At 39.7% G+C, this 26,909-nt stretch overlaps 1 protein-coding gene across 2 annotated transcripts in view; it reads left to right on the top strand.

The window, feature by feature from the left end:
* Nucleotides 1–26,909, top strand: part of AFAP1 (actin filament associated protein 1) — a 64,241-nt gene that overhangs the window by 8,683 nt on the left and 28,649 nt on the right. For both annotated transcript variants that reach the window (XM_010583499.1, XM_010583498.1), the window contains exons 3-5: nt 10,303–10,411; nt 16,629–16,840; nt 19,890–20,069. In XM_010583499.1, the coding sequence (XP_010581801.1) occupies nt 10,303–10,411; nt 16,629–16,840; nt 19,890–20,069 (501 nt within the window). The remainder of the gene's footprint in view (nt 1–10,302; nt 10,412–16,628; nt 16,841–19,889; nt 20,070–26,909) is intronic.

Genomic DNA, 26,909 nt, shown 5'->3' with positions numbered 1-26,909 from the left:
GAGCATAAAATTCATTTTATTTAGAGACATACTGTTTAAATGTTTTAGTTTAAATGAAGTCTCCAGTTATTAAAACACATTAAAGCCCAGAGAGTTTTCCTGGACTCAGTGGGCTTTGGAACAGGTCTTAAAATTGAGGGACAAAGTTGGACCTTGCATATACTTGAATGAAGCGAATCGCTAAGCATGCAGTCTTTTAGTAATTCTCTTTTTCTGTATACATTCCCTTGCCTACATCTGGTCTAGCGGACTGTCTATCAGGCTTAGAAAGCACAAATCCTCTCTTGCTTTAGCCTGTGCATACAGCTCCTTCAGACGGCCAGCAAAGTAAAAGTTGCAGATAAAGGATGTGAGCTTAAGGGCAGCTCGGAGTCCTGCTGCAGAACTGAAACACCGCTTGCCCGGGTGCATTTGTATGTGCTTGCTAGCATGAATACAGTGCTAGCAGCTAGGGAAGCTTTGCCTGGGTCAGCAGCAGAGGAGGAGATCACCGTGTTTGAAATAGAGTCATACAGGTTCTCCCCTCTTGAATCTGCTTACTGCGAAGGCTTGTGTCTTTTAGCCTGCTTTCTCCAGATACTTTTAGGGTATTTCCCTGCTCTTGAGAGGCAAGAAGCAGTGCTAGATGATGGGTTTGGAGGAATAACAGCCAATGCTCTGTGCATGCCTCAAAGTGCTGCTGGTGGTTTAACACCTGGGATCCCATCATTGCAGTATCACCAAGCTGCCTTGAAGTACATTTTCCACTGAGGCAGTAGGATAACATCCGTGTGTCCCGCTGCTCAGAGGCGCCTGAGGATTACTGGCATAAATTATCCACGGCATGACAGTGACAGAATACTTCTAGCCTCCCAGCATTTGGTTGTCATATTACATCTGACAGTTGGTGATTTCAGTGCACTGTGCAATCCAATGAAATCAAATACAAACAGCACACAGCTATTTTGCATGATTTTCACAGTAAAATTGAGTATACGTTTTGTTTTGCTTGGAATATGGACAATTTAATAATTACTTAACCGCAACAAGTGTCCAGCAAGATGCCAGAACCCCTGTAGACATAAATCAAAAGGATAGGTCATCTTCCTCCAACCCTTTCCTGCAATGTACACAGTCACCCTGTAGGAGTGTTTCATATAAATGGGTTTCCTATTGTGGAGAAGTGATTTGACAGCCTCCCTTTATCTGGCTGCCTGTCAGGTATACTTTTAGATATTTATTAGAAAATGCTGAAAGGAGACAGAGTCCTTCGAGAAGAAAAAAATTATCCTGAAATCAAAAGGATTTTTGAGGTGATATATCACCAATTACATTAATCATTCTTTGAAAAACAACCAAAAGAGTGCCAGTCTTAAAGGTTCTAAAATGAGCAGTGGGACTAATGCCATGACAAAAAGCAAGGGGCTCATGTGCCAGATGGGTACTTAATGAATTTTTATTTCATCTTGCTCTTTCTTCTTACACTGAAAAGCAGTTGTTATTCTCTGTTCTTCTTAAAAGATAATCTTAAGATAGTATTAGCCTTGGAGCTTTTTCCTTGCAGAAAATTTTTAAAAGCCACAAAATAAACTCCACAAAAATTCAGTTTTTTCATTCAGAGCTGGCTGATAGTTTCAGTTTGAACAGATCTCAACAATTCTTCTGTAATGAACAACTAAAGGGGCCTGTTTGATTATTCAGTGCAGTCACTCTTACTATGCAGGCAATTATAAAATACTAACCCTTTCAGAAACTTACCAAAATCTATTTACTAGCATTTAGGTTTCTTTAACCCACTAGTTCAGTTTGAAAGGCTGTTCCACCATCTCAGTGTTCATTGCCAGCCTTTGTCCTTGTGTTTAAGTAGCTTTTTTTTCTCACCTCAGTAGCTGTGCCTCAGATATCCTTTGAAATTGTAATCATATTCCTCCAAGGTTTCATTTCACTCTATTGCATATAAGAAAGGTTCCATCAGTTTCATTCTGAGCTATAGTTTAATTCTAGTGAGCTATATCAGTATTTCTCCCATGCACCTGCTGAAAGGTTCATGTTCTAGTTTGATCATGAGTGACCAGAACAGAAGAGTCTTCTGGACATAGAATCACAGAATCATTTAGGTTGGAAAAGACCCTTAGGATCATTGAGTGCAACCGTTAACCTAACACTTCCAAGTCCACCACTAAACCATGTCCTTAAACGCCACCCACATGTCTTTATATACCTCCAGGGATGGTGACTCCACCACTTCCCTGAGCAGCCTGTTCCAATACCTGACAACCCCTTCAGTCAAGAAATTTTTCCTAATATCCAGCCTAAACCTCCCCTGGCACAACTTGAGGCCATTTCCTCTCATCCTATCACTAGTTACTTAATAGAAGAGACCAGCACCCACCTCACTACAACCTCCTTTCAGGTAGTTGTAGAGAGCGATAAGGTCTCCCCTCAGCCTCCTTTCCTCCAGGATAAACAGCCCCAGTTCCCTCAGCCACTCCTCATAAGACTTGTGCTCCAGGCCCCTCACCAACTTGGTTGCCCTCCTCTGGACACGCTCCAGCAACTCAATGTCTTTCCTGTAGTGAGGGGCCCAAAACTGAACACAGGACTCGAGGTGCAGCCTCACCAGTGCCAAACATGGGGGAACAATCACCTCCCTGCTCCTGCTGGCCACACTATTTCTGATACAGGCCAGGATGCCGTTGGCCTTCTTGGCCACCTGGGCACACTGCAGTTGTGGAATACTTTTGGTCATCATATGTGAGATTGCATAAGGAATAAAGATAAAGAAATGTTTGCAGCCTCTTTTTTGTGTTGGTCGTGTCTTGCAGGACACTGTAGTTGCCATTCCTGTTTCCCCTGGGTGCATTATTGTTAATTTATTTCACATTTGCAAATGGTATCACAGAAAAGTTTTAGTTGAAGTAATTTCCTTCTCAGTTCATTTATAGTATACCTTTATAACAATGCACATCACCACATTTCAAAGCTTTCTTCATGTCTAAGCTGCCAGAATGAGCTGTTCCTGACTGCCTTTAACTGGAATTTGCATTTAAACTGGATGAGCTCAGACCAGGTTTACAGTAGGATTGAACTGCTTTACCAGATTCTTTCTACGATCATTGTGAAGCTATATGCCCTCTTTTCTATCTTTACTAGATACTGATGATCTTTGTACCTTCTTATAAGAAAGTTATTAAATTACTCATGCCACAGATTTGATAGGATATTGTCCCACCATTTTTCATAACACGGTCACTCTTCTGGCCTCAGGTTTTTCATTTCTCGTTTCTATGCTACACGTGTCCATAAACACCCTCCCTGTGCTGATAGCTAGGGACCAGCTTATTTTCTTTCCTAACCGTGCTCATTAATGTTCTGTGCACAAACATATGGGAAAGGAATTAGGCCAGTAAGTACCAAGTCTTCTCTTGTTTTTGTTTGATGCAGTGCTCAGGCCCTTAGAGAATATTGTTCCGGTGGAAATGGTGTTGCCCACACTTTTCTCACTCTGCTGTCTTGTCTTGTCCCCACTGTCATGTCACGTACCTGGATGAGCTTAACTCCTGGAAGAGGAAGGTAATTTTGTCTTTGCTGGGGAGTACAGACACTCTTTGAGCACAGTTACAATAAACACCTCTGACTGAGGGTCCCATGCTGCTTAAAATTCAGGTTTGGCTTTCTCATGTAATATGCATGAAAGTGTTCCCTAGTATTAATTAAAGCCCATTTCTTTTCTTGGTACACCCAGACCCTTTGCTTGATATGAGTCAACTCCATTGTTTTGTCTGAGTGATGCGTCCAGCTGGCCATGTAATAATCTTTTATTATAAAATCTAAATGATACAGAAATACCGTGGGTTTGTTTCTGGCTCATTCTTTTTCACTTTTGAATTATGTCGTTAGATCTTCTGTTATTTCCATGGAGTCTGGAGTTTATTTCCACTTCTGTCTTCCACAGAGTGGGTGTAACTCCTTCCAGCTATCTGTCCTTCCCGTGGTGTGTTCTGTGCTCCAGTCTTCTCAGTTTTACTTAATACCTCAAATGTTAATAGAATGTAGACGTGGCACTTAGGGACATGGTTTAGTGGTGGACTTGGCAGTAGTAGGTTAACGGTTAGACTCAGTGATCTTAAAGGTCTTTTCCAACCTAAATGATTCTGTGATTCTAAATACAATGGCAAGAACTGAGACTTAAACTTATGCCTGGGTTCTGCTGCAGGCTGACGTTGCCATCCGAGAGATGCAAGAATCAACTGGGTTCTCTGTTCAGTTGATATACTTTGTTGGTTTCTTACCGTTTCCATTTGGTCCTCTTCATTGCCATCTTTACCTTGCTGTTGCTTAGGTAAAGGTGTTATCGGGTTATCTAAGCAGAAGTCAGATGTGTTGTGTTTTGTGAAATGGTAACTCAGTTCCTGGTGAGGTTCCTGTGTAAACTCTCTCCGGACAATCTTCAGATCAAACTGTGGAGCCATGGTATGCCCTGATTCAGTCTTTAAATGCGAGCAAGTCTGTTCAGATCCCTTTCCCATCATCAGGCTGTGCTTTCTGAGGCTGTGATCTGTCCATAGTCACTATACTCTACTTACTAAGCACTTTTTCAGAGATATCTTTAATTAGGCATTCACCGCTGAGTCAGCAGACACACTCTTAGGCTGTGTCAGATGTACCTCCACTCCCTGGAGGACAGTCTGCAAAGTGTGTACCTTCTTTTGTTCTGTCTTAAACCTGCTCAAGTCACTCTTCAGGATCATCCTAAGGAAAAGCTTCGCTTGTGCTTATACTCATCCTCCACCTGGTAATCACTTCTACTAACGTTTCCTCCTTGCCCTCAACTGTTCAGCACTGCAGTAGGAGCTGGTGGGTTACCAGTTCAGCTCTGGGTTACCAGTTCAGCCCTTCGCAGGATTGCTGGGCCTCCCACCATGTCTGACTCTGGCTCTTGATTTCTTGGGCAGTTCCTTTTGGTGTTTTTTTCCTGGTAGCACCGGTGTCCCAGAGGCGTGTGCTGTAATTGCGTGGGTACACTCAGCGGTGGTTGGTAGGACTATACCAACAGCCTGTCGTGCAGCCGTGTTGCCCACCTCCTGGTGGGACTGACAGGGTTACTCTGTTCCAAAAAGCTGAGTTTGGTGTCTGTCTGTCTGGTATGCTGTCTTTTGTCAGATGTGCTCAGAAGCTGAAAAGAGAAGTTGTTAGACTTCTTTCACGTTATTGGGCTCCCAGTTTTGTAGGGTCCAGCTGACAAGCTGAGAAATTAAGAACCTTAGAATATGGAGCTAAGGTCAAATGAAGAATTCTTCTCAGCTTCTACTCGTCTATGCTCAGGCTAGTTTTTCCCTCCTGCACAGCTCAGTATGGTCTTAACATCCCATATAGTCAAGCGCTTTTGTCCTGAATAAATCCAAGGTCCATCCAGGTCCTCAGCTGCTGGCAATAAACGGTGATTTCTCTTTAGTGCGTTAGCAATTCTGATTTTATATAAAGGCTTTCTTAACAAGTGCACGACAAGTACTAATGCCCAATTTCCAGCCTTTACAGTAGTACGACGAAGCCTGGTTGAAATGTGCAGTCAGTAATTTTGCCAATTGTATTGATACTCAGTTTGTTGATTCATCTTGCTTTCTGGACATCCATTTTTTTACATGTGGGGAGAGGGATCATAAGTGTGTGAGCACTGTTCCCCCTCCAGGCGGAGGATGCGGTGGGGTTGTACAGAGGTCAGGTCTGAGCTTGCTCCAAAGCAAATGGCATGTGCACGTGTCAAGGTTTCTTCTTGACAGCCCACATTTGCCTTCTGGCTTCTGAATAGCTTTATTATGCATCACCAGTGTGTGACCACTTTTCCAGTCTCATGTTGCTGCTTTCAGTGTTGAGGGGTTACGTAGCAGCTGGCTCCACAGTCCGGCTGGATCCGAATTGGTGGTTGATCTAATAACACACATGCGAGCATGGCCCTTGAATTGCTGGCAGCCTTTGCCTGCAGCACGGGTGTACTGACAGTCTCTGCTAAAGTCACTGCTTTGCACTGGAAATCTCCACATCCTAAATCATTGCATAAAGGGAGGTGTTTCTTTCTATTTCCTACAAAGTGTAAGTCTTCATTGGGGTGTAAAGTGATTTTATATCCTCAGGCCCCTGTACAATGACATTTATTTTCCTCTGTCTTTCATACTGCTTTCCACACTGTATACTTCCATATCGTCAGCGGATATCAGCCAGACTACCCCTAAAAAAAAAGTTACTGTCTAACTTGCTAGGTACCCTTGGGCAGGAGGGGGAAACAAAGTAATTTATCTCCTAGGATAAAGAAGGAAAGAGTTCATTTGTGGTCTGTGGAACACAGAGGAGCAGGTGAGGGGGAAGACCATAATATGACATAAATTTAATATTTCCCCTAAGTCTGTTTCATGGTGTCCAGTAGAATAATGTGTTTTATTATCCAGGTAAATATTGCTTATTATTTGGAGATACTTTTTTCTTTCAACAATCCTTCCTGTAAACTGGAGTTGGGCATCCCGTGCACAGTCCAGTCTTTAACGTCTTCAGAGATCTCAACTCTGTAGTGTAATTATCATCCCCTCCCCTTCTTGGTTTCACGTAAAGCATCTCTCCTTTTGCTTCACACCCAGCACCTGACAAACGCCTTCATCAGTATTGTTTCAGTATTACTGGTATTACTCTGCGCAACAATATCTCACTCATCTTTGTCCCTTTTACTCCAGTGACATAAAAATAATGGTAATTTTTTTCTAACTCAGTTCTTATTCCTGTGATTGAGCAAGGTTATTTGTCTTGAAAGGCAGCATTCTCTAGTTTTCTTCCCTGTTGCCTGTCGTAAAAAAAAAAAAAAAAGTAGAAATTCGTGCTAATGCCTTCTTTGCAGGTTGCCAGGTCTTTCCTCCTGATACCACTCAAACTACAGATGTTCTAGGGTTTTTTTGAGGGTTAATCCTTTAACAGAATATGTAAATAGTTCTGTGGGTTTTTAGGCCTTTTTATTTTTCAGGCAAAATAATGGAAAGTTATTGAATCAAGAATTACTTCAGTTCATAATTCATAACTTCACCAAAATTCCTCCACTAAAAATTGCCAGGTTAAAAGAATTAAACAATACAACTAGCAATAGTAAAAAAAATTAAAGCACTGTAAATATTAGTATGTAATGCCAGAATCCTCAGATGTACTTTTTGCATTTCTTGATGCTCAAACTCTTACATATTCCATAGCTCCCAAAAGACGTAGTTGTTTGTGGTACAGATTTGAGTGAGATATTTATATTTTGTATTTAAACAGATTTACTTTGTATTTAAATAATTGTTGTTGGATTTTCTTTCAATATTAAAGCAGCCTTGCTCTAATCAGAAAGTATTTCATGTCGGATGTTTCTGTTTTTCGTAATTTTTTTTTTTAAATCTTTTTTATAATTGTTTTCAACTTTGTTATGGCAAGCACTGCAAAATGCATTTCAGAGAGGAGGGCCTGGTTAATTCAGCAATGGATTCCATCTGTGTTGACGTTGGCTGCAAAGCCCAGCCCGCCCCAGCTGTATGAAGTAACTGGTGCTCCAGCAGGGTCAAATTCAGACAAGCACCATTTGTGTTTCATTTCCTTTTTTCTTTCTTTCTGAATAACATTTTGTCTAAAAACAAGGATTCCCCCCTGCCCCCCGCCCCGATCTTTATTGGAACCTCTGACTTGTTTCTGGATAAAAGATAGCTTTGAAGCCTCAGTGCTGTGTCAAGTCAAAATTGGCATGACCCTTGGGACAGGTATTTCCTGGGTGAATTAGGTTTAATAATGATAGGAATTTCATGTATTGTGTATACACCTGATGGGAAAAGTAGTTTAAGGCTAGACCAAGATATTAATATATCTGTCTAATGAAAGGGGTGGTATGAATCAACACTGCCCCAGGAACAAACCTTGACCCCAACTCACTTGAGCAAGGCTCTGCCCACCTGCATGAAGGGAGAAAATACAAACTCTTTGGAGGCAGTTCCCCCTATTGTGTCTAGCAGTTCAGGCCACACAAAGCTGATGTGTGCAGGTGTGTAGGGCAAAATTCATAATTGCTGTCAATTTTCCAATATTAACATATAATATTTTTTAATGTCCCTTATGCCTGTTGCACAGCAGCAGCTAACCTTGAAAGACTCGTTTATTTTGTGATGATGTGCAGATTTGCAATATGGGGCTTTTTTTCAGCGGAATTACAGGGATACTATGCTAAAAGTCATATTTTTTTCATTATTTTGCTTCTTTGACAGATAATTTCTCCAGCGAAGCTGGTCTGTGAGGAAAACTCATTTGGTTCACATTGTAGATAACAGTAATTGCCATCTCTTATCTGTAATTGACTGTGACATATGAAGTTGGCTGTATCATTTGATATAGAAGTAATATTGGTGTAAATCTCAATCTGACCAAGAATTTCTGTGTTCAGGCACGAATCAGTTCATTGTTTGTGAGGAATTTTCTGATTTTACTTGGTGCACAAAGGGAATTCAGTGCTGGATGAGCTGAAGGGCAGGTTTAGTCGCTAGCTCCTTGCCTTCCTGCACATTGGGAATACACAAGCACTTGCCTCCAAGGAGGAATACCCTACTCGATACGAATTTAACTACAGAGCGCACTAAGGGTGGGACTCGTCTTGCCGATGTTGTTAAGAATTAGGTGTCTGGCGTAGATGTGTAATCAGTATTGAGATTTGGAGATGTCTAGCTTTGAAATATGCAAAGATGAATCCAGCCCTGAAAGTGCCCGCAGAAGTAATTTCATTACAGCTAATGCCACTTATGTTATTAAAGCTGGGGTTCCTGCCAGGTGACTTTAGGTCTATAGCAAAAGAGAAGTCTAGTCGCTGTGGCTTCAGCTGTATTATGTGGAAGAAGACTCTATGCCTCTGCTAGACTGTTCAGCCCACCTGCGTTGCAGTCCAGAAGCATCTGTATGTGACCATGAGCAAAGCCCACCCTGACTAGTTTCTTACTTCAGTATCTCTGTTCCCCAAGTTTAGACTGGATCAGTCCAAAGCAGACAAACACCATTACATCTCTTTCATTACCTGAAAAAAGAGAAAGAGGTATTGGAAAAATGTTATGGGAGAAATGAGACTCTGCTTACAAGTTACATTTTTGTAATCATACAATAAACCACTAGTGCTGGAAAAAGACTTCAGTATTTTCTCTAATATGAAAATATGGAACTAAAAACCTGCGGCCAGTATGAATGAATTCTATAAAATACAGTTGTTTTGGTACTTGTTAAAGAAATAGAACAGTAAAGTCATATGGAAGAAGTCACAGAGTACTAAATTTACTTTGTTACTATATCAACATACCAGCAGTTGATCAGTTTTAAATTTAAAACAGGTTTATATTTAGAAAAGAAGCATTTTAGAATTTGACCTGGTATTTGAAATATTTATTTTATCATATAATAGTTTCTTGATGTTCCAAACTTTTCATTGGTTGTAGCTCAGTTTTCACTATGTAGAAATAGCATTTTAAAAATTAATGTCCGATTAAGAATTGATTTGAAAAACAAAATGCATCGTGAAAATATGTTCTAAATTATATGTCCTTGATCTCTGCCATCCCAGGCTATTTAACTTTTCTAACCTGTCCAACCAAACTGTTGTTTCCTGCTGTAATAGGAATTAATTTAGGTGTAAAATACTAATAAATAAGCCTTAACTCTGTAAAATGGTCCACACACAGAAATCTCTTTCCTACATAGACTCTTTAGATTTCTAGTTCTTAGAGAACTATATCTTTTCAACATTTTTATCACTTAATGCTGTTGTAGAAAGAACTTTTAATGTCGCTGTTATCTTGATTTTGCATCCTTAAAAATGGCAAGTAGGATCCTACTGTGTTTATATCCCCAAAGGATTCAGCTGAAGGACATGCAAGGTTCTACTTCCTTATCATTAGTGGAGGTAAAGTTCCTGACAATAATGGTACATTTAAAAATTTATCATTATGTTATGAAGCATAATTAAGTGACCCTATAGCTTCAAATGTCAACCTCTACTTATTATTGTTTAATTATAACAACATATGAGGAACTTGAGATTTAGGCTTGTTTCCCTTCTAAAAGATGCTAACCTGCAGAACACACCTTATTCAAAGGACAATATCTAATTCACCCCTCCAGAGCCTTACCTTTAGAGATGGTTAACATAAGAAATAGTCACAGGAGCAGCCATTGGGTTTATAAGGCTGGTAACATTAGCACTGATGATGAGCAGATGTTCTGACCGTGTTTAATTCAACACCTTGTTGGTATGTAATCATTTTTTGGTTTTTTTTCTCTATTTAGCCACCAGATAATGGGCCTCCACCATTACCAACATCTTCTCTTCCTGAAGGCTATTACGAAGAGGCAGTGCCACTTAGTCCTGGGAAGGCTCCTGAGTATATCACTTCCAGTAAGTAATATATTTCCAGATCACTTTCTGAGCAATTGGTAATTCCAGTGTCCTTCAACTTTTTTAGTATTTGACAGCTACATCTCTATTAGTGCTGTGTTGTAAGCATGGCTTTGACCGTTTGGGTCTGGCTCTGGTTATCCTCACTTGCCATGCATTGGTTTGGTTTGCAGAACTGTTTTGGTGTGCACAAACCAGGCTCCCTTTACAGGAAACTAAACCTGGAGCTTAAGTTAGGTGTGCATAAACGTGTTTCAGCTACTATTGAAGATAGACGGTCCAAATCGGCCACTGGTCTTTTGGACAGCTTTGAACCATGAACGTGGTGGGGCATTGGACCAGGAGTCCAGAGTTAAGTATCATCCAGAGTAAACCTCTCTACACTGGCGATACTGTAAATGTAGAGGTCTTAGAAACTGGTGCTGATCTGCAGATCTACTGGTATGCTTCTACTGCACTGAATTACTTGCTAAAGTAGACAAAAGAAGAAAGGAATTATTGAAAAGGTGTGGTTTGCAGCATTTTGGTGACACATTATGGAAAGGGATAAATCAGTCATACTGGCTCCCAAAAGCCATGTTTGATGCACATGACAGTATTTTTGTGACTACTTGTTTAGTGCAAAAGGCAGAGGGCTGCCTCCTAACTGACCACCAGAACGTCATTCTGCAGCAACACACAAATGCTCTTTCTCATGTCCAAATACTTATCCAAAGACCTATTGACTTAAGTGGAGCTATGCTGAGAGCACGCTGATGAAACGCTGAAATGACTGCTGTGAGCATTTACACAGGGTCAGTCAACAGGACATTATGTACCAAAAAATTGCAAAGGTTTTCCTTTTTGCTGCTTTTTTATTGGCTGGGGTAATTTATTACTTGTGTGTGGCTGATTTATCATTAATCATTATTTTCTATGGCCCAAAGATTAAAGGCATGTCTTCCCCCATTTTATAGCCATTTTTATTATTTGAACCAGAACGAATGAATAAAATGATATCTCTGTTCTTAAAACATGCACAAGAGTTACCTTAGAACATTAATTATGCATTTGTACACTGCATGAACTGAGGTTATCTGGCAGCTCTTAATTTACCTAAGAAATTCAAGGTAAGAGTTTCATATACTGTAAAGCAAATGAAGGAACATAGTCTTAACAGAGTAGCAGAATCACTCCTCTCTTCATTTCCTCCCTTGAAATGCTGCAGGGTGGTCCTGCTACACCCTGTAATCCAGTGAACCGCGATTTGTGTTTTGTCATTAAACAACAGCCATGCTCAGGCAGAAAAATATTAATAATACAAATATTAATAGCACTGCTAAAGGATCACCTAGGGAAAAAGAAGACAAAATATGAAACTGAATTCTTACTGTACTTAACCACCCAAATCCACAAAAATATTTAGGATATAAGCCTTAAAAGTTCATTAATAATTCCATGATTTAATTATATATATATCCAGACATTTAAAGCTCCGTTAGTGTAACTTATCATCTCACTTGCTGTGATTTTGCTGTATTTTCTTATGTCCTGAACTCCTTATCATCTCTTTTAATTTGTCTTAAAAGATTCCGCTCTTCATTGGTAATAAATTTGCTTTTAAATTCAATATGACATTAGTAATATATCTCTACTCAAGCAAAACTTCCACTAAATCCAGTTGTGTGGTAATTAAAATAAGCCACTAAAGCAGTGTATTAACCGAAGATGTAACCTTAGCTGTTCAAACTGTTTGAGATGGAGAAGACCATAACAAAGAAGCGCTGAAAGTATAAGAAGTGCAAGAATAAACTGCTAAACAACTGTTGGGCTAGATATCATTATCTTAAGTAAATATTCCTGTGGAATATTTTTGTGATATCATTAATAGCAAGGAGGCTTACATTAGAAGCCTCATAAGGCTCATATCATGTGTCCTACCTGCAAAGGCAAAAAGGAACTGAAGAAAATTGCAGAATGTAGGTTATGAAAACGAAATATCCGTAACTTTCCCAAGCCCCTGTTATCTGTTTGTAAACAAACACTTGCATGTAGATGAAAATAAGATGGTGTATGCCTTGTCTGAGAACTCTTTCTCTTTATTAAAAGCTACTGATCTGTACAATATGCCTAAATTATTACAGGCTAATCTTTGGAATACATTATTACAAATACTGTGAAAGTCCATTGTGATTTTCACCCCTTAACAGTGGAAAATTTTGGTGAAGATAAGGGTGAAAAGCCAATGTCAAAAGAAGCTAGAATAATCAGAAAATGCAGAAGATGCAAAAAAAGGTAGATTAGCAGCTTCGGAACATGTTGTATCAGTGCGTCCTAAGTCTCTGAGACTTTAGTAGACTTAATAAACCCACTTTATTTTGGAGAGGTATTTTCCACTTTTTCTGCACATGCTAGTTTGTGTCTCAGAGCCTGAAAGCCTTGTTCTGGATGTGATACAGCAGTTTGGAGAAACAAAGAATAGAAGCGAGATGTGGCAAAGAGCAGCAAAGTTTTGGCCCAGATGATATGAGTCGTACTCCAAGGTGGCCATCCTTCCTGGTGTGAGTCACAGAGCAAACTCTTCTTCTGGCCAAGAGTCCCACAAACCAAGGAGAAGAAAACCATGAGGAGTAGTTCGTGGGCAGGATATGGCAACAGGTCCCCAGAGATCCCGTTAGCCTGTGTGAGGGTGGGAGCCTCAGAAGCTCCTGTTGGCTTTCAGCCTCCTGTAAACTGAGATTTGGATGAACCTGCAGCTGCTGTGCAGAGTCTCTCTGCTGATCATACAACTTACAGCTAACGTGGAATCTGCACTTGCACTGCTTGTGAGCCTCATAGGAAGTACCTGTAGGATATTTGACATGCAGAATTTCAGCCTCTACTTTGAAGTCTTAATCAGCACTTCCTACAGTAATTTTTTTTAGAAACCGGTAAAACTTGCTGTAAGAAAAAAAATCATAAGATTCACTGTTGTGAGGAAAAAGCAATGATTTAACCCAGTAACTTTGCTGAAAGGAAGGCGAGATTGCTGCATGGGGTTTACGGTAAGAAGAAAACCAGCTTTTTGATATATGGCAAAGAGACAAGCAATAATTTTATCCAAGGCGAAACCTTCTTTTCTGCAATATGAAAAAGTTAAATCATGTCCTAAAGAGGAAGGAAAAACCATGTGTTAAAACACATTTAGTTTTTGCATCCTTTTGACTGATGCACTTAAAAATGCAGATGGGAAAGGCATATTTGATAGACCTTCCTCTGACAGAAAAGTCTTTGACTCTGTCATACAAACATCGCTTCTTCAGTATGGACTCAGAGGGTAGAAAAATGACCCAGCTCCACTCTCTTGGGAGGACTGCATTTAAGGAGTGTCCCTCCTGTACAGTCATGCTTCAAGTTGATCTGATGAAAATTAACCCCCAGACACTCTTACATTGAAAAAGTGGTTTCTTAATTTTGGAGGAAAAATCTCATTAGTAATTAAACAGAAAAATGCTACCAGAGTAGTATTTCCATATCTCGATATATGAGCAGTGACTTCTTGCTTCTGCTTCTCACCTCAAAAAAATGTAAGTTTCAGGGTAATATTATTGCCAAAACTAGAACAAAATCACAAAAGAGGTAAAGGAGTTTTGTAGAAAGGCAGCAAACATCAAGGTGAACATTATGACAGTGGTGTAGTTGCAACAAAGATCACTACTAAATTCAAAGAAGGGATGAGGAGGTTATGGGCACCTAAGTATTACTGTTTTGAAAAGGGAAAGGCAGGAGTTAAAGATGAAGTTCCCAGAGAGATAGCAACTTTAGGTTATGGCAGCTTGTGCCTTAACCTGTGCCTTTGGGAGAAGGCCTTCTTGAAGATGCTGATTTCACGACTAGACCTCACATCTTCATATTCGGTAACACCACACGACTCATTCTGCCTTTGCTTCGAACAGGCTGGCATGCTACTGTGTGTTTGAGACTGGTCGATGATCTCTCAAGCACTTCCTGACGTTTCTATGTGAAAGTTTGTGGACAGCCACTCCAAAAGGAGGTCAGGGCTGGGGAATGTTTTGTTTTGGTTCTGGTTTTGGTGGGTTTTTGTTTAGGCTTTTTTCCTGCTTCATGGGGAGGAAGGAGGAAGAGATGGATGAAGCGGCAACTTCTACCAGATCTTACACATTCTTTTAAACAAATATGCAAAAATAAATACTCTGGAATAAATGTTTCCAAATCTGTCAGTTTAAACATCTACCCTAAGTTCTTCCATCTGTCTCTTGATTTTTGTAAAGCAAGTGAAAAATTGTAGTGTTTTCCCATTGATAATCATCTGAGGCTTTTACCACTTGCCCATATGGAGCTGCCCCAAACCAAACACTCCATAGCAGAATTGACCAGAAGATGGGAATTCAATTAAAAAAAAAAAAAAAAAGTTTCCAGAGCTTCAAATTTTATCTTCATTTCACTTTGGAATGAAGATACACTGTTTTGTACACTTCTGTGAAAACACAAATCAAATCAGAGTCTCTAGTCTTGATTCAGAGATGTGAGGTCTGGGTATATCCCATTCTGACTATGCACGTAGAGAGAAACTGATGTAGAATGAGCTTTCCAGCAATCCATTCCCTTGTCCTCTTCCCAGTTATCCCAGGTCTCCTTCCCACATCCCAACTGTGTCCTAAATACCTAGCTAAGGCAAATGAGAGATTTTCTTCCACCTTCTGGCCTAAAAATGTATCAAAGCCTACTTGAAATGTTTAGATGAAATTTCAGCTGTTAAAAATATTCCCATCAATTTTCCTCCATGGGAGCATATGCCAGTGGATAACAGGCATGCCTTCAGGTGTTGTTATCTGAAGGGCTTTATATATATATATATATATATATATATATATATATATATATACATACACACACATACCCACCTAAACAAATAAATATGGATGGTGGAAGAGAGGGTTCTGTGATAATGGCAAATTAGTTTTGTAGTTGAGGGGACTGCTAGAGTGGACTGCATTGTTGAAAAGGCAAGGCCTGAACAAAGATTGTTTAATTAAAAAGGAATCCTGCCATTCCATCACCAAACTTGGAGCAAGATTAAGCTGTTCAGGCTAAAAGCACATAACAAAACATTTTTTTTGCAGAATGCCTTTAACTCCAGCAGAATCTGTAGTTCAAGGAACAGCATTGTCTATTCAGCGTTAATTGTATCAGTGCAGGTGCTGTATTTGAGAATTATATGAAGTGTTATGATAGGTAGGTAGTGCCCCATAATGTACTTTTGTGTACTTTGTCATATTCAGTGTTTGTTTCTTGATATGCTGTACTAATATTGACATTTCTGTGCCTACATTTTGCATTATGCAATAGGACAAGGTGAAGATGTTTCTCTGTGTCCTGGTTTCAGCTGGGATGTAGTTAACTGTCTTCCTAGTAGCTGGTACAGTGCTGTGTTTTGAGTTCAGGATGAGAAGAATGTTGATAACACTGATGTTTTCAGTTGTTGCTCAGTAGTGTTTAGACTATAGTCAAGGATTTTTCAGCTTCTCATGCCCAGCCAGGGCACCTGACCCAAACTGGCCAACGGTGTATTCCATACCATGGGACGTCCCATCTAGTTTAGGAACTGGGAAGGGGGGGGCAGGGATTCGCCGCTCGGGGACTGGCTGGGTGTCGGTCGGTGGGTGGTGAGCAATTGCCCTGCGCATCATTTGTACATTCCAATCCTTTTATTACTACTGTTGGCATTTTATTAGTGTTATCATTATCATTATTAGTTTCTTCTTTTCTGTTCTATTAAACCGTTCTTATCTCAACCCAGGAGTTTTACTTCTTTTCCTGATTTTCTCCCCCATCCCACTGGATGGGGGGGAGTGAGTGAGCGGCTGCGTGGTGCTTAGTTGCTGGCTGGGGTTAAACCACGACACTCTGTAAAAGAATTACAAAAGATGAAGGTATCTGCTAAACAGTATTTTGAAGATAATAAAACACTACTTTTAGCTATGTATTCCCAGCTTATTCTTTCCATTAAAATTCCCAAGGTGTCAGTATGGGTCTTCTATAAAGTTTTATAATGGAACAGCATCTCTTCTTCAATTAACTTAATGTATTGATACTACTAAGCAATGAAACAGTAATTTGTTCATGGCTGACTTTCAAAAGCCTTAACTTAAAAATGAACCCTGTTGAGATTTTCAGTTATTTCAGTGTGCTTCATGGCTAAATGTTTTAACTTGACACTTTTACGCTTTTCTTAAAGATTATGACTCAGATGCTATGAGCAGCTCTTATGAATCCTATGACGAAGAGGAGGAGGATGGAAAGGGGAAGAAAATGAGACATCAGTGGCCTTCCGAGGAAGCCTCTATGGATCTGGTGAAGGATGCCAAAATCTGTGCCTTCCTTCTTAGGAAAAAACGATTTGGGCAATGGACCAAACTACTGTGTGTTATCAAAGAAAACAAACTACTGGTAATTTTTATTTTTATCTAGCTATATTTTCTTTGTACCTTTTAGATGATACATTTATTTTTACAGGAATCTGGTTTTTGGAATATGTTCTACAGACAGTGGCCAAGTCTACAGTAACCTTACCAAAGAGTTCAGTCATGATTTACCCAAGAAGCAGAGAAGCACTGAAATTATAAGTGTATCATTTAGCCACTTCGAACTTTGATTTTTATTGCACTTAAACTTAAACCCAGGCAGTTCCCTGATATTGGAAAGAAAGTCTGGCCTATTATCTTCTAATGTATTTCATTTGGAAAAAAAAATTGCTGAAACTGTAAATCCAATCTTTCATTCCCTGCGGACAAAAAAATCTTATAGGGAGCTTTGCGTATGAACTGTTGGATCAGACCGCTGGAGAGAAGAGTCCCTTGTTAGACTGAGAATTCACTTGGCAGCATATGCCGTGGTAATGTATACACTTTAAACTAAACCTTTGCCATCTGTTCTGCGGTAATTACAGATGCAGTATTCACATGATGCACAGCTGCATAATAGAAAGGAAAGAAACAAGTGGATGTATTTGTTCCTTAAGCAAATCTGTTATGTTTCTTTCTGATTGGAGGCACCAGTAAAAGATCTGATAAGTTAGTAAATTATCTGCTCATAGATGTCTTTTTAGTTTCTGAAAAGAGAGCCTAATTGAGGGAAATGCTTATTTCTGTGTCATTATAAGTGAACTAATGCTTACAGTAATAAATAAGTTGGGCACTCCCTGCCTTCCTGTCTGGTGCTTCCAACAGTTGTAACTAATTACGTGACTAATAATTACTGCAATATCCCAAACATTAAAAGCTGATTAACAGGTGATAGAACATCTTCTGTAGAACCTCATTATTCTACACCGGTACATGTAGCTTAGGTGTGTTCACTTTCCAAGTACATTGTGCTTATGGCAGTATAGGAAATAACAGGCTATGAAATAGAAGTACATGAAATAGAGGTAAGAGGTTTCTGAAAATATAGTTGGAATGAATTTGCTAGTTTTCAGTGGTTACTGAGGATTTAATTTTTGTATCCTCCTCTATTTAAATGTTGAAAAGAATGTTGATTCTGATTCAGTTTCTATTATATTGTTACAGTCCTATTATCCTTAGTCCACATTTTTATCACTATATATCAGGATCATATCAGATTTCAGGACCGTCTGGTAACAGCTTGAAGAAAAGAAAGAAAGAGGGAAAGAAACGGATTTTTCTCTGAAATCACACAATATGTCTTCTACAATTATGTTTGTTGTTCTGTATAGAAATATGTTATTTTTTCTATTTTCATTTCCTTTAGCCACATGTGTGGTCTGAAAAGCTGGGTTTTTTTTCCTTATAGGGATTGCCTTTCAGTAATTCTGTAATGGGGATTAAGAAAATAAAAATCACAATAGGAGTCTAACGACCAAGTTACACAAGATTGGTTTATTGTTTGAAGGAGGACTTAGACATTTAACATATGAGATATGCAAGTAAAACAAATCTATGTTCTTAGGGATTTGTAATTGCTTGTATTATAAATGCAGCTGTCATCATAAACCCAAAATATTTTACTTAGAGTTAGACATTAGAAATAACTTTTAATAGGGAATTGTTTTTCACTTAAAGTCCTTTAATATGTAAATACTTAAGTTTTAGTAATGTATAATTATATATAAAATATTTAAATTAATATAAAGGGAATTTATGCTGTTTATGGCTTCTTGAAGAGACTAATGTTGTATGTTTTTAAGATTTCATAGTATGAAAACTTAATATTTTTTTAATGTTACAAACTTAAAATGTGTGACAAAGCTAGAGAAACTTTGAGTTAATGGGCTTTGGAGAGGGAGGGAGGATCATGAGTGATTTGCAGAGACTGGTTTAGAGTGGCCATATTTGCTCAGCCTAAGTTGTGGTGTTTATAACATATTTTTAACAGCTACTGTCTTCCTGACAGTTGCATCATGACATGAATACTGCTGCAGACGTGCAAAAGTTCATGTGCTTTTCTCTGTTCATATTTATACTCAGCTATTCTGTGTATGCATATACTAATTAGTCATCTTTATTACCAGATACATTCTTCATCATCAGATGCCTTTTTAGCCTTCATGCTTATTTGTATGAGTGAAAGCCCAATTTACATAAGTATATAAAATAACTGGACATTCATATGCGCAGTTAAACGTTGTTCTGTAGTATGGCACTGTGACAGCTTTAGGAACCTCAGCTGTACCGATGTGTTGGAAGGTGGGAATAGGGACTGGGACTATAGGACAAGTGATGTAATGTGGAACCCTTCATCTTTAGATCACCAGTTCAAACATAGAGCAGGTCATCAGTGATCCAGCATGAAATGGCTCTTCATTGACAGCATTTAATACTGAGGGGAAAAAACATCGCATACGTCATATAGTTTTAGCCAGGAGCTTACAAAGTAAACTAACATGGAGATTAATGCAGTTTTGTGCAGTGATTATTAAACTGCATTAGCTGAAAAAGTGGGACTTTGCCCCCTTTCCACACTGTGACAATTTTTTTTACTTACGTAGCTGTTCTTTTTCTTGAGGTAAGGTGTGTGCCAGTGTCTTTGTAACTGCAGGCTGTAGGCACTGATGTATAGATTTGTCTTGATATGCTAAGCTGTTGCTGGAGGGCAGGGTAAATATCTGGGCTTTAAAGTCATTAACTGTACAAGTTTATTCTGCTGCTACATGTGAACAGATACCCTAAATCACCCTCTTCCTACCTGGTCAGGGTCAAGGTTGAGTCATAACGATGAAGAAGCTTAATGCTCTCCATATGTTGTACCTGTCCTGCAATAAAAGATGTCTATTAATGTCAGTCTGGAAGTAATTTTGCTTTACAGAGGGGATGAGAGGGAGAAATGCAAAGCTGACATTGGCTGAACTCTGTGGTATGTGGTAAAGGGGTGCTTGAAAAATATTAAAAATTTAAAAATAGCATTTCTATATAACAACAGCTGTCCCCCAATGTTCAGAAAGGTGATATCTAACTTTTGAACTTTCCTTCCATTTATTTAGTGTTACAAAAGTTCCAAGGACCAGCAGCCCCAGATGGAGCTGCTCCTGAATGACTGCAGTATCACGTACATTCCCAAAGACAGCAAAAAGAAGAAGCATGAGCTGAAAATCTCGCACCAAGGAGCGGATGCCCTGGTTCTGGCAGTGCAGAGCAAAGAGCAGGCGGAACAGTGGCTAAAGGTAAGGGAGGGATTTCTGACCAGGAACTTTTCCACCCACAAAGTGCTTCCATTGCCTGCTCCGTTGCTGTTAAAAACCGAGATACAGGCAGCAACTTTCAGGCAAATCCAGACCACTGAAATCCCATCTAATTTGGTGCTGCAGAATACAGACGTCATCTTCAGGCCTTGAAGCAACAACTTGAGCAACCAGCAGCTCAGTATTGCACAGCTGCTGCTGCTGCTGCTGCTGCGTGTGGTTTTCACTGCTAATTGCACAATAATCTGGCACCGAGAGGAGAGGTAGCAAATTCCCTTCCATCTTCATCTCTAGCTCGTTTTCCAGAAAGCTTTGGTGGTTATGGCACACTGGTAGTGAGCTGAAGGTTCAAATTCCATAAGGTGGAGGGGGCTGGCACCCAGGTTGCTTTTTGGAGGGGTGTATATGCATAGCTGCCATAGGCTACCCTGCAAAAATTGGGATACCAACATCACAATCACCTTTTTAAAAAGAAGGATCTCTGAGGAGATACCTGTTTGCAGTGCTCTGCATGGAGCAAAAATCCTTCATCTTCCTGAAGTCAATTCAAGTTTGCTAATCCTGGTTTAGCAGCGTATCGTCTGTTATGGTTTGTTCTGGGAATGCAGACTTCTGAGAAAGGGGATTTTTGTCATCATCCACTCCTTTCTGTTCAGTGTCTGCAAATGCGGAAAATCCCAACACGAGGGCTGCAGTTTCAGATCCTAACCAGATTACTAGTATTTATGTTGGACTTTGCCAGTCTCAAATGTGGATGTCCGTGAAGTAGTGTGGGAAACTATCACTGCAGTTTCAGTAGCTTGTTTTAAGACCTTGAAATCCAGCCTTTTAAATGCATGTAAAAGTCTGAATACATAAGACTCGTCAGGCATTCTTCCATGCTGTGCTCTGATCTAACCTTATATGGTACTTATTTTTCTAAGAATAAATTGTATTTTTCCAAATACAATAGAATTAAACATGTAGGAATTTCCTAATGCAGATAGTTTTTCTGCAGAAGAGAGAGACATAAAATGCAGCTTAAGAGGTACGAGTTCTGCTGTGGGCTAATTTACTAAATGGAAAATTAATCTGTAATTTCCTATTTTGCAATATATGAATATACCTTTTGGGGGTTTGTGGCTTGTGTGTGTGTGTGTTTGGTTTTCACTGCGAGTTTGTATCTTAGCTTAGAAAACACACTCTCTATTGTCTTTTTAATAGAAACTAATCACAACCATGTATTTGTTAGGCTTCTTCTAACACCAGTATCTTATTTTAATTTTTAAAATCTAGCACCATCTAAGTGTCCCACTAACTCACCTAGAGTTTCAAAAACACTGATTGGATTGGAATGAAAAGAAATTCATAAGTCAAATTCTTTTCCAAGGGAATTCCGCTGTAATTAGATCATAGTAACTGCACCATTATTTCCTGTGTTGTTCTGAACTGGAGTTTAGTAATGCTGAGTTCACTGGCATTTATTAGACTTTCTTTCATAAAAATTGTGGGTTTTTTTTAAACTGTACATAAAGCATTCCGTACACAGGCAGACAGAGCAGTGCTAGATTTTTCCATATCCCAGATGCATTCCTGTTACTTTAAAAAAAAAAAAAAAAGATTTTGTACAGTTGCATGTTAACAAAGCTGTGTGCTGAGGGTGAATGGCCGTACAGTATGTTATCTGCAAAGCATTTGGAGACAGTCTGACAGCACTTTAGTTAGTTCCTTCAGGCTGCAAAACTCTCTATTAATAAAAACTCTTTCAAGTACATGGCAGCGCTACTGTACGCTCAACTTCCATGTCCTCAGCGCTGCTGCAGCACTCTGCTCTGTGCAGTACAAATTGCCTATCCAACAGCTAACCAAAAATGGTCTGTGCAGCTCTTGCAACAGCTCCAATGTTTTCAAGAAGTATAGCTTTTTGAGGAAAAAAAAGCATTGGGTTTTGTTTTTTTAAAAATGTAGCAAAATTTAAGTTTTATTATTATTATTAAAATAATTAATTTTTGCTCATTCAATCTTTAAATGAGCTTCTGAAAATCATTTGTGGCTTTGTGTAGGAAGTTCCTATACTGAGAAAGAGATCACTGCTTTGTCTTGGGAGAAGCGGTTTGAGCTTTCCCTGCCTGTCACTCAGAGGGCCAGGGTCCTCCCCAAGCGTAGTCACCTACGCATGATTTCTATAGTTAATAAATTGGACAGATTCAGAGACTGACAACGAGAAAGGTCTCTGCAACGACATTTTTAAATCATAAGATGCCTTCTTTGTCAAAGGTACAGTACCAATACATGCTAGTGGCGCCAGGTTATCACTCAGGAACAATGGGTTCTCATGAATTCATATTAAGTGTCAAATTAAACCTTTACTCTTGAGCCTGAAAAGCTCAAAATGGCTTTGGAGGCCAGATTTTCCCATGAAAGCTAAACCAGATGATTTTTTTTTAAGTCAGATGTAATCAGTATAAAATATGTTTACTTAAGCAAATAATTTTAAAATATCTATTGCAAGACAAGTTCGAAATAAATGCGGAATATTTTAGACCTTTTTTGTAAAGATGACACCAAAAAACCCCAGCTGATAAACCTAGTGCAAATTGAAGTCTAGACTGGAAACCACAAAGGGAGTTTCAGTTTTACCAGCTAACAAATGCTTGATGAAAAAAAGATAGCTGATGTCACCAAAGAGCCTGTCAAGATTTCAGAGCAAGGAGTGTAACTAGTATAAATTCAGGCTAGAGCTGAGATCATAGCAGTAATATGGTGGGCAACATAAAGTGGTGGAATTTTCCAGACTTGAGTCCTAAAATGTTCCCACAAAAATGTACATGAAAAAATGTGTGCAGTTACACACTCTGACCCAAAAATGAGCTTTTTCCATGCGCACTTGAGTGTATGTGCATCTGTGTGCGCTTTTGTGCATTTGTGGTCAAGTAAGGTCTTAAATCTGCCTGTTTGTCTCAGCACATCCAGCGGACTGGTGAAACGACACTTATTTGTCAGCATCCCTGGGAAATGCTGTGTTAAAAATAAAAGGACTACTAAGAACATGACATTACAAGAAGATGCTTGTTTAGTGGCTTCATTCATACAGATGAATGTGTTCTGTGTGCAGGACCTTCAGACTTGGCCACAGAAAACCACTCTTAATATTAGAAATACATGGATGCCAAAGACATTAAGTTCTGAAGTAGCTTCTCGTAGAAGACCAGTAGAAGAAGGAAATGGTCATGGTGTCTGGTCCCAAGGCTTTCTCTTTTTCTTAGCATTGCCTCCTGCAAAAATGTATTTCTGATTTATCATGCATGAGAGGTAATCTATCATTTTGGAGTAATGGCCTTGATTTTCATTTTTCTCTAACATTAGGCACCCTTTGTTAACTTTTCTTCATCTTATGGTGTACAGCCATTTTGCAGCAATCTCTTCAGTTGAGGGTCTGTAATTGAGCAGTGAATCTTTCAGGCATAAGTAGACATTTCTGCATCTGTCATTTTGACAATGCTCAGTCAGTTCTAAACTTGTTGTAGTAAGAGGGATTTTTTGCCCTGAAGAGAGAAGAAAATCAAGGCTGTGACTGTATCCAGTCATCCAAAGACCCTGCAACACTCCTCGTAGGGCTGTTAATCTGGTTGTCGTACCCAGTTTCCATCTCTGATAACTGCATGTTGTCTCTTTTAAAATTCTTTGACAACATCTTTTTTTTCACTGCCCTGAGCTTAGCAAGGGGAGTCAAGTAACTTCTGGGCTCTGGTCTTAATGTTTTACTGAAGAATAAACTACTGCCGGAGCTCTCCTTTGACCAGTTTAAATCAGCACAAAACTGAGCTTGTAACTGTAAATATTGTGTGGCTGTTTTTACTTTCTATGGGAATTTCCAGCTAGAGATCTCAAAACACTTCAAACATTACTTTCTTGGCTTAAGTAATGTTCCCCAAAGAGGTTATTATCTCCATTTTGTAGCTGAGTAGAGTCAAGTGCTGAATGATCGTGCCTTAAAACTGACTGTAAAAAGTGTGTTTGGGGATGCATACCCAGTACAAGTGATTTCCATATAGCATTTGTTAGTTTGTAAGTAACTTCAGCAATATACTTGTGTCCCAAGGTATTTGGGCTGAGTTCTTTCTCCACTACACATCAGCAGCAGCAGCGAAGGCTTTGCAAACTAAATTAAACCTCCCAGGACTTCCATCCCTATTGTCTCAAAGAGACGGGTTTAGATGCCTCGGTTCAAATCACAGCAAGGTCAGTATGTTTGCATAAGAGCTATTTAGGGCCTAACCTGCAGATGTGATGGACTGGGCTGCACCGGAGAGCTGTGACCAGCCTGCCGGACCGCTGCCAGTGTGGTTCGACACAGCCAGAGGACCCCAGCTGGGCTGTGAACCAGGGTGTGCGTTTGACCAGCACCACGGAAGACAATCCGTTACTTAAAACAACAGATGCATATGTAAATTTAAAAAACAAACACACACCACCGCCACCCCCCCAATGAATACAGAACCACAAACATCCTATTTGCTTGTTTTCTGAGGGATGTGTTTAAGTTAGGTTCCTGGCTAAAATCACAAATACAAGCTGTAGCGGATCTCAGAGCAGAACCCAGGAGGGCTGAGGTGCCCTGCTTTCACCACTAGGTAGTATTCCTCCTCTCTCCTGCTCGCAGCTTTGGACGGAAAATTATTTAAATCGTACCTAGCTCAGATTTACAGCCCAAAGCGTAGTCTGCATCTCTGCGCTGCCTGGGCTGGGGATGCAGCTCCCCTTGCACAGAGTACCTCTGCCCTCGCAGCAGCAATGCCTCCAGCCACCCTCCCCAGTGCCGCCTTCCCCGGGCTCTGCCCGGTCCAGTGGCTATATATAGCAATAGACATCATGGTAATAACACAGGAGAAATGATGCAGGGGTTGTGTTGGTCGAATATGTCAGAAAAGTATTTCTAAGGGGATATACAGGCAGTAAAGATAGGCTTGCTGGCTGCTAGTCTGGTAGAATGTCATCCCCACTTTGCTCAGACAAATGGCAAGAAGGCAGAAAGATGAATCTTTTCAGGCTAGGGGATGCTTGAGAATCATGTTTTCCAGTACAGAAGGTAAAGGTGGTTTCTTTGTGAGACTTAAAGCATAGGCTATGATGTGAATAATTTCTGCTTTTCCTCTAATTTATCTAGGTAAACTCCTTGGGCCATGTCGTCTCTGCAAAATGCTAAGAGAGTTTTGGTGCTCTCTTAAGGAGGAAGAGATTGACACTAACATATGTAGTGTGTAAGGGTCCAAAAGAGAGAGAAAATGAGAATTTAGTCATGCCAAAATGATGAAGAGTCCCAGAAAGCAAGTACTCCTCCAGCACTGAAAAAGGAGTGTTTCAGGAATGAGAAATTCTGAGTTACGCCTGGAGCCAAACCTTTTTCCCTCTGCTGTGTTGTGCATAAGCAGATTTCAGCTTTACCATATCCCTGTCTTTGGAGTTAAGCAGCAGAGACAGAGCAGAGACAGCCCATCCCATTTCTAGCAATTCCTGTGTTTCTGTCCCACATGGGTAGATGGGGACAAGGGGGTGGGTCGGCCGGATGGATTTCTAGCCTGGTTACATATGGAAGTGAAGCAAATGTGCAGTCAGGCCGTCAGCTTTCTTCCTAATTGCTTTTGGACTCGATCATATGAAAAGTGTGAGCTTCTCCTGTGAGTTTCATGAAAACACGAGACGAGAGGAGATGCTGTAATCACATCCCTGTGGTGAGCACAGCCTGTAGCCTGAACTCATCCCGCAGTATCCACCAGGAGAGAGGTCTGCAAGCTCCTCAAACGCAGGACGACTTTCAGTCTTACTCCTTATCAGGTCCCAAAGAGATCGACCACAAGGAACCATCTACAAATTTAGTTCCTTTACTCGGAATTTGTTGGGTTTCTGTGTGGCAGGGTCTGGCTGGCAAGCAGCTGGCTTTCTGGTTTTACTGCATAGCCTGTGCTTTTTATCTGAAGCCTGGCTCTTTGAAGGTAGCTGGAGAAATCTAATTTGATTTTTTTCTGACTTTGCATGTAGAAAGAATAAAGGTAGGGCAAGTATTTTGCTTCCAGTCCTGGTGTGTCATTTAAAATAAGATACAAGAATTACAGAAATTTGCAGGTGAGTGCAGGTATGAACGTTTTATAGTCAATGTTAGTGCTTGTGCAGTAAGATAGTTTTAGAGAGAAATATTCCAGACACACCATGTGGCAGAAATTCCACTGACTTCACCCGTTATTGTCAATGGCTCAGGGCAGGGAATCTTTCCAGCTTTCTACCTGCAAATATTTCCCCTCTATTCCTTATGTCATCGCACTCAATGTGATACGCTGGTGTATATCCTGATTCAGCTGGGGATTCAAGACCTTTCTATAACATAAATAAAGAATAATGATATAGTTCAGGCTGCACAAGCTTTTTCCATGTCTGTATTTGAAAGAGGCAGTTCTGAAGTCTGCTAATTGTAACATGTTAGTGGTAATTGTATTTAAAATTCTTGTGATGGAATAACAGAAGATTATTTTAAATGTATTTAGTTCTGAGGCTATCCAAAGAAATGAAAAGTCTTCATTTTTCTCATTACAGTTGCTCCTGCATTTTAAATATTTGAATACATAGTCTGTTTATGATCTCAGTTTGATTTTCCTAGCAGATCACCCTGTGTGTGTGTATATGTAATGTACAAAGGCATTTGTGGTGAGAAAAAGAGAATGATTTCCCTTTTCTAATGTGTGAGAATACTTAAACTATTAATGGACTATGTGCCATTACAAAGTATTCTCAGTACTGGCTTCCAGATTATAGCATTTTATTAAAAATAACACATTTGCGGATTCCTTT

This window comes from Haliaeetus leucocephalus, unplaced genomic scaffold (assembly GCF_000737465.1).
Source record: "Haliaeetus leucocephalus isolate CR32 unplaced genomic scaffold, Haliaeetus_leucocephalus-4.0 Scaffold906, whole genome shotgun sequence".
Lineage (NCBI taxonomy): Eukaryota > Metazoa > Chordata > Aves > Accipitriformes > Accipitridae > Haliaeetus > Haliaeetus leucocephalus.
The sequence above is the reverse complement of the archived record's forward strand: the minus strand, read 5'-3'. Positions and strand labels throughout refer to the sequence as shown.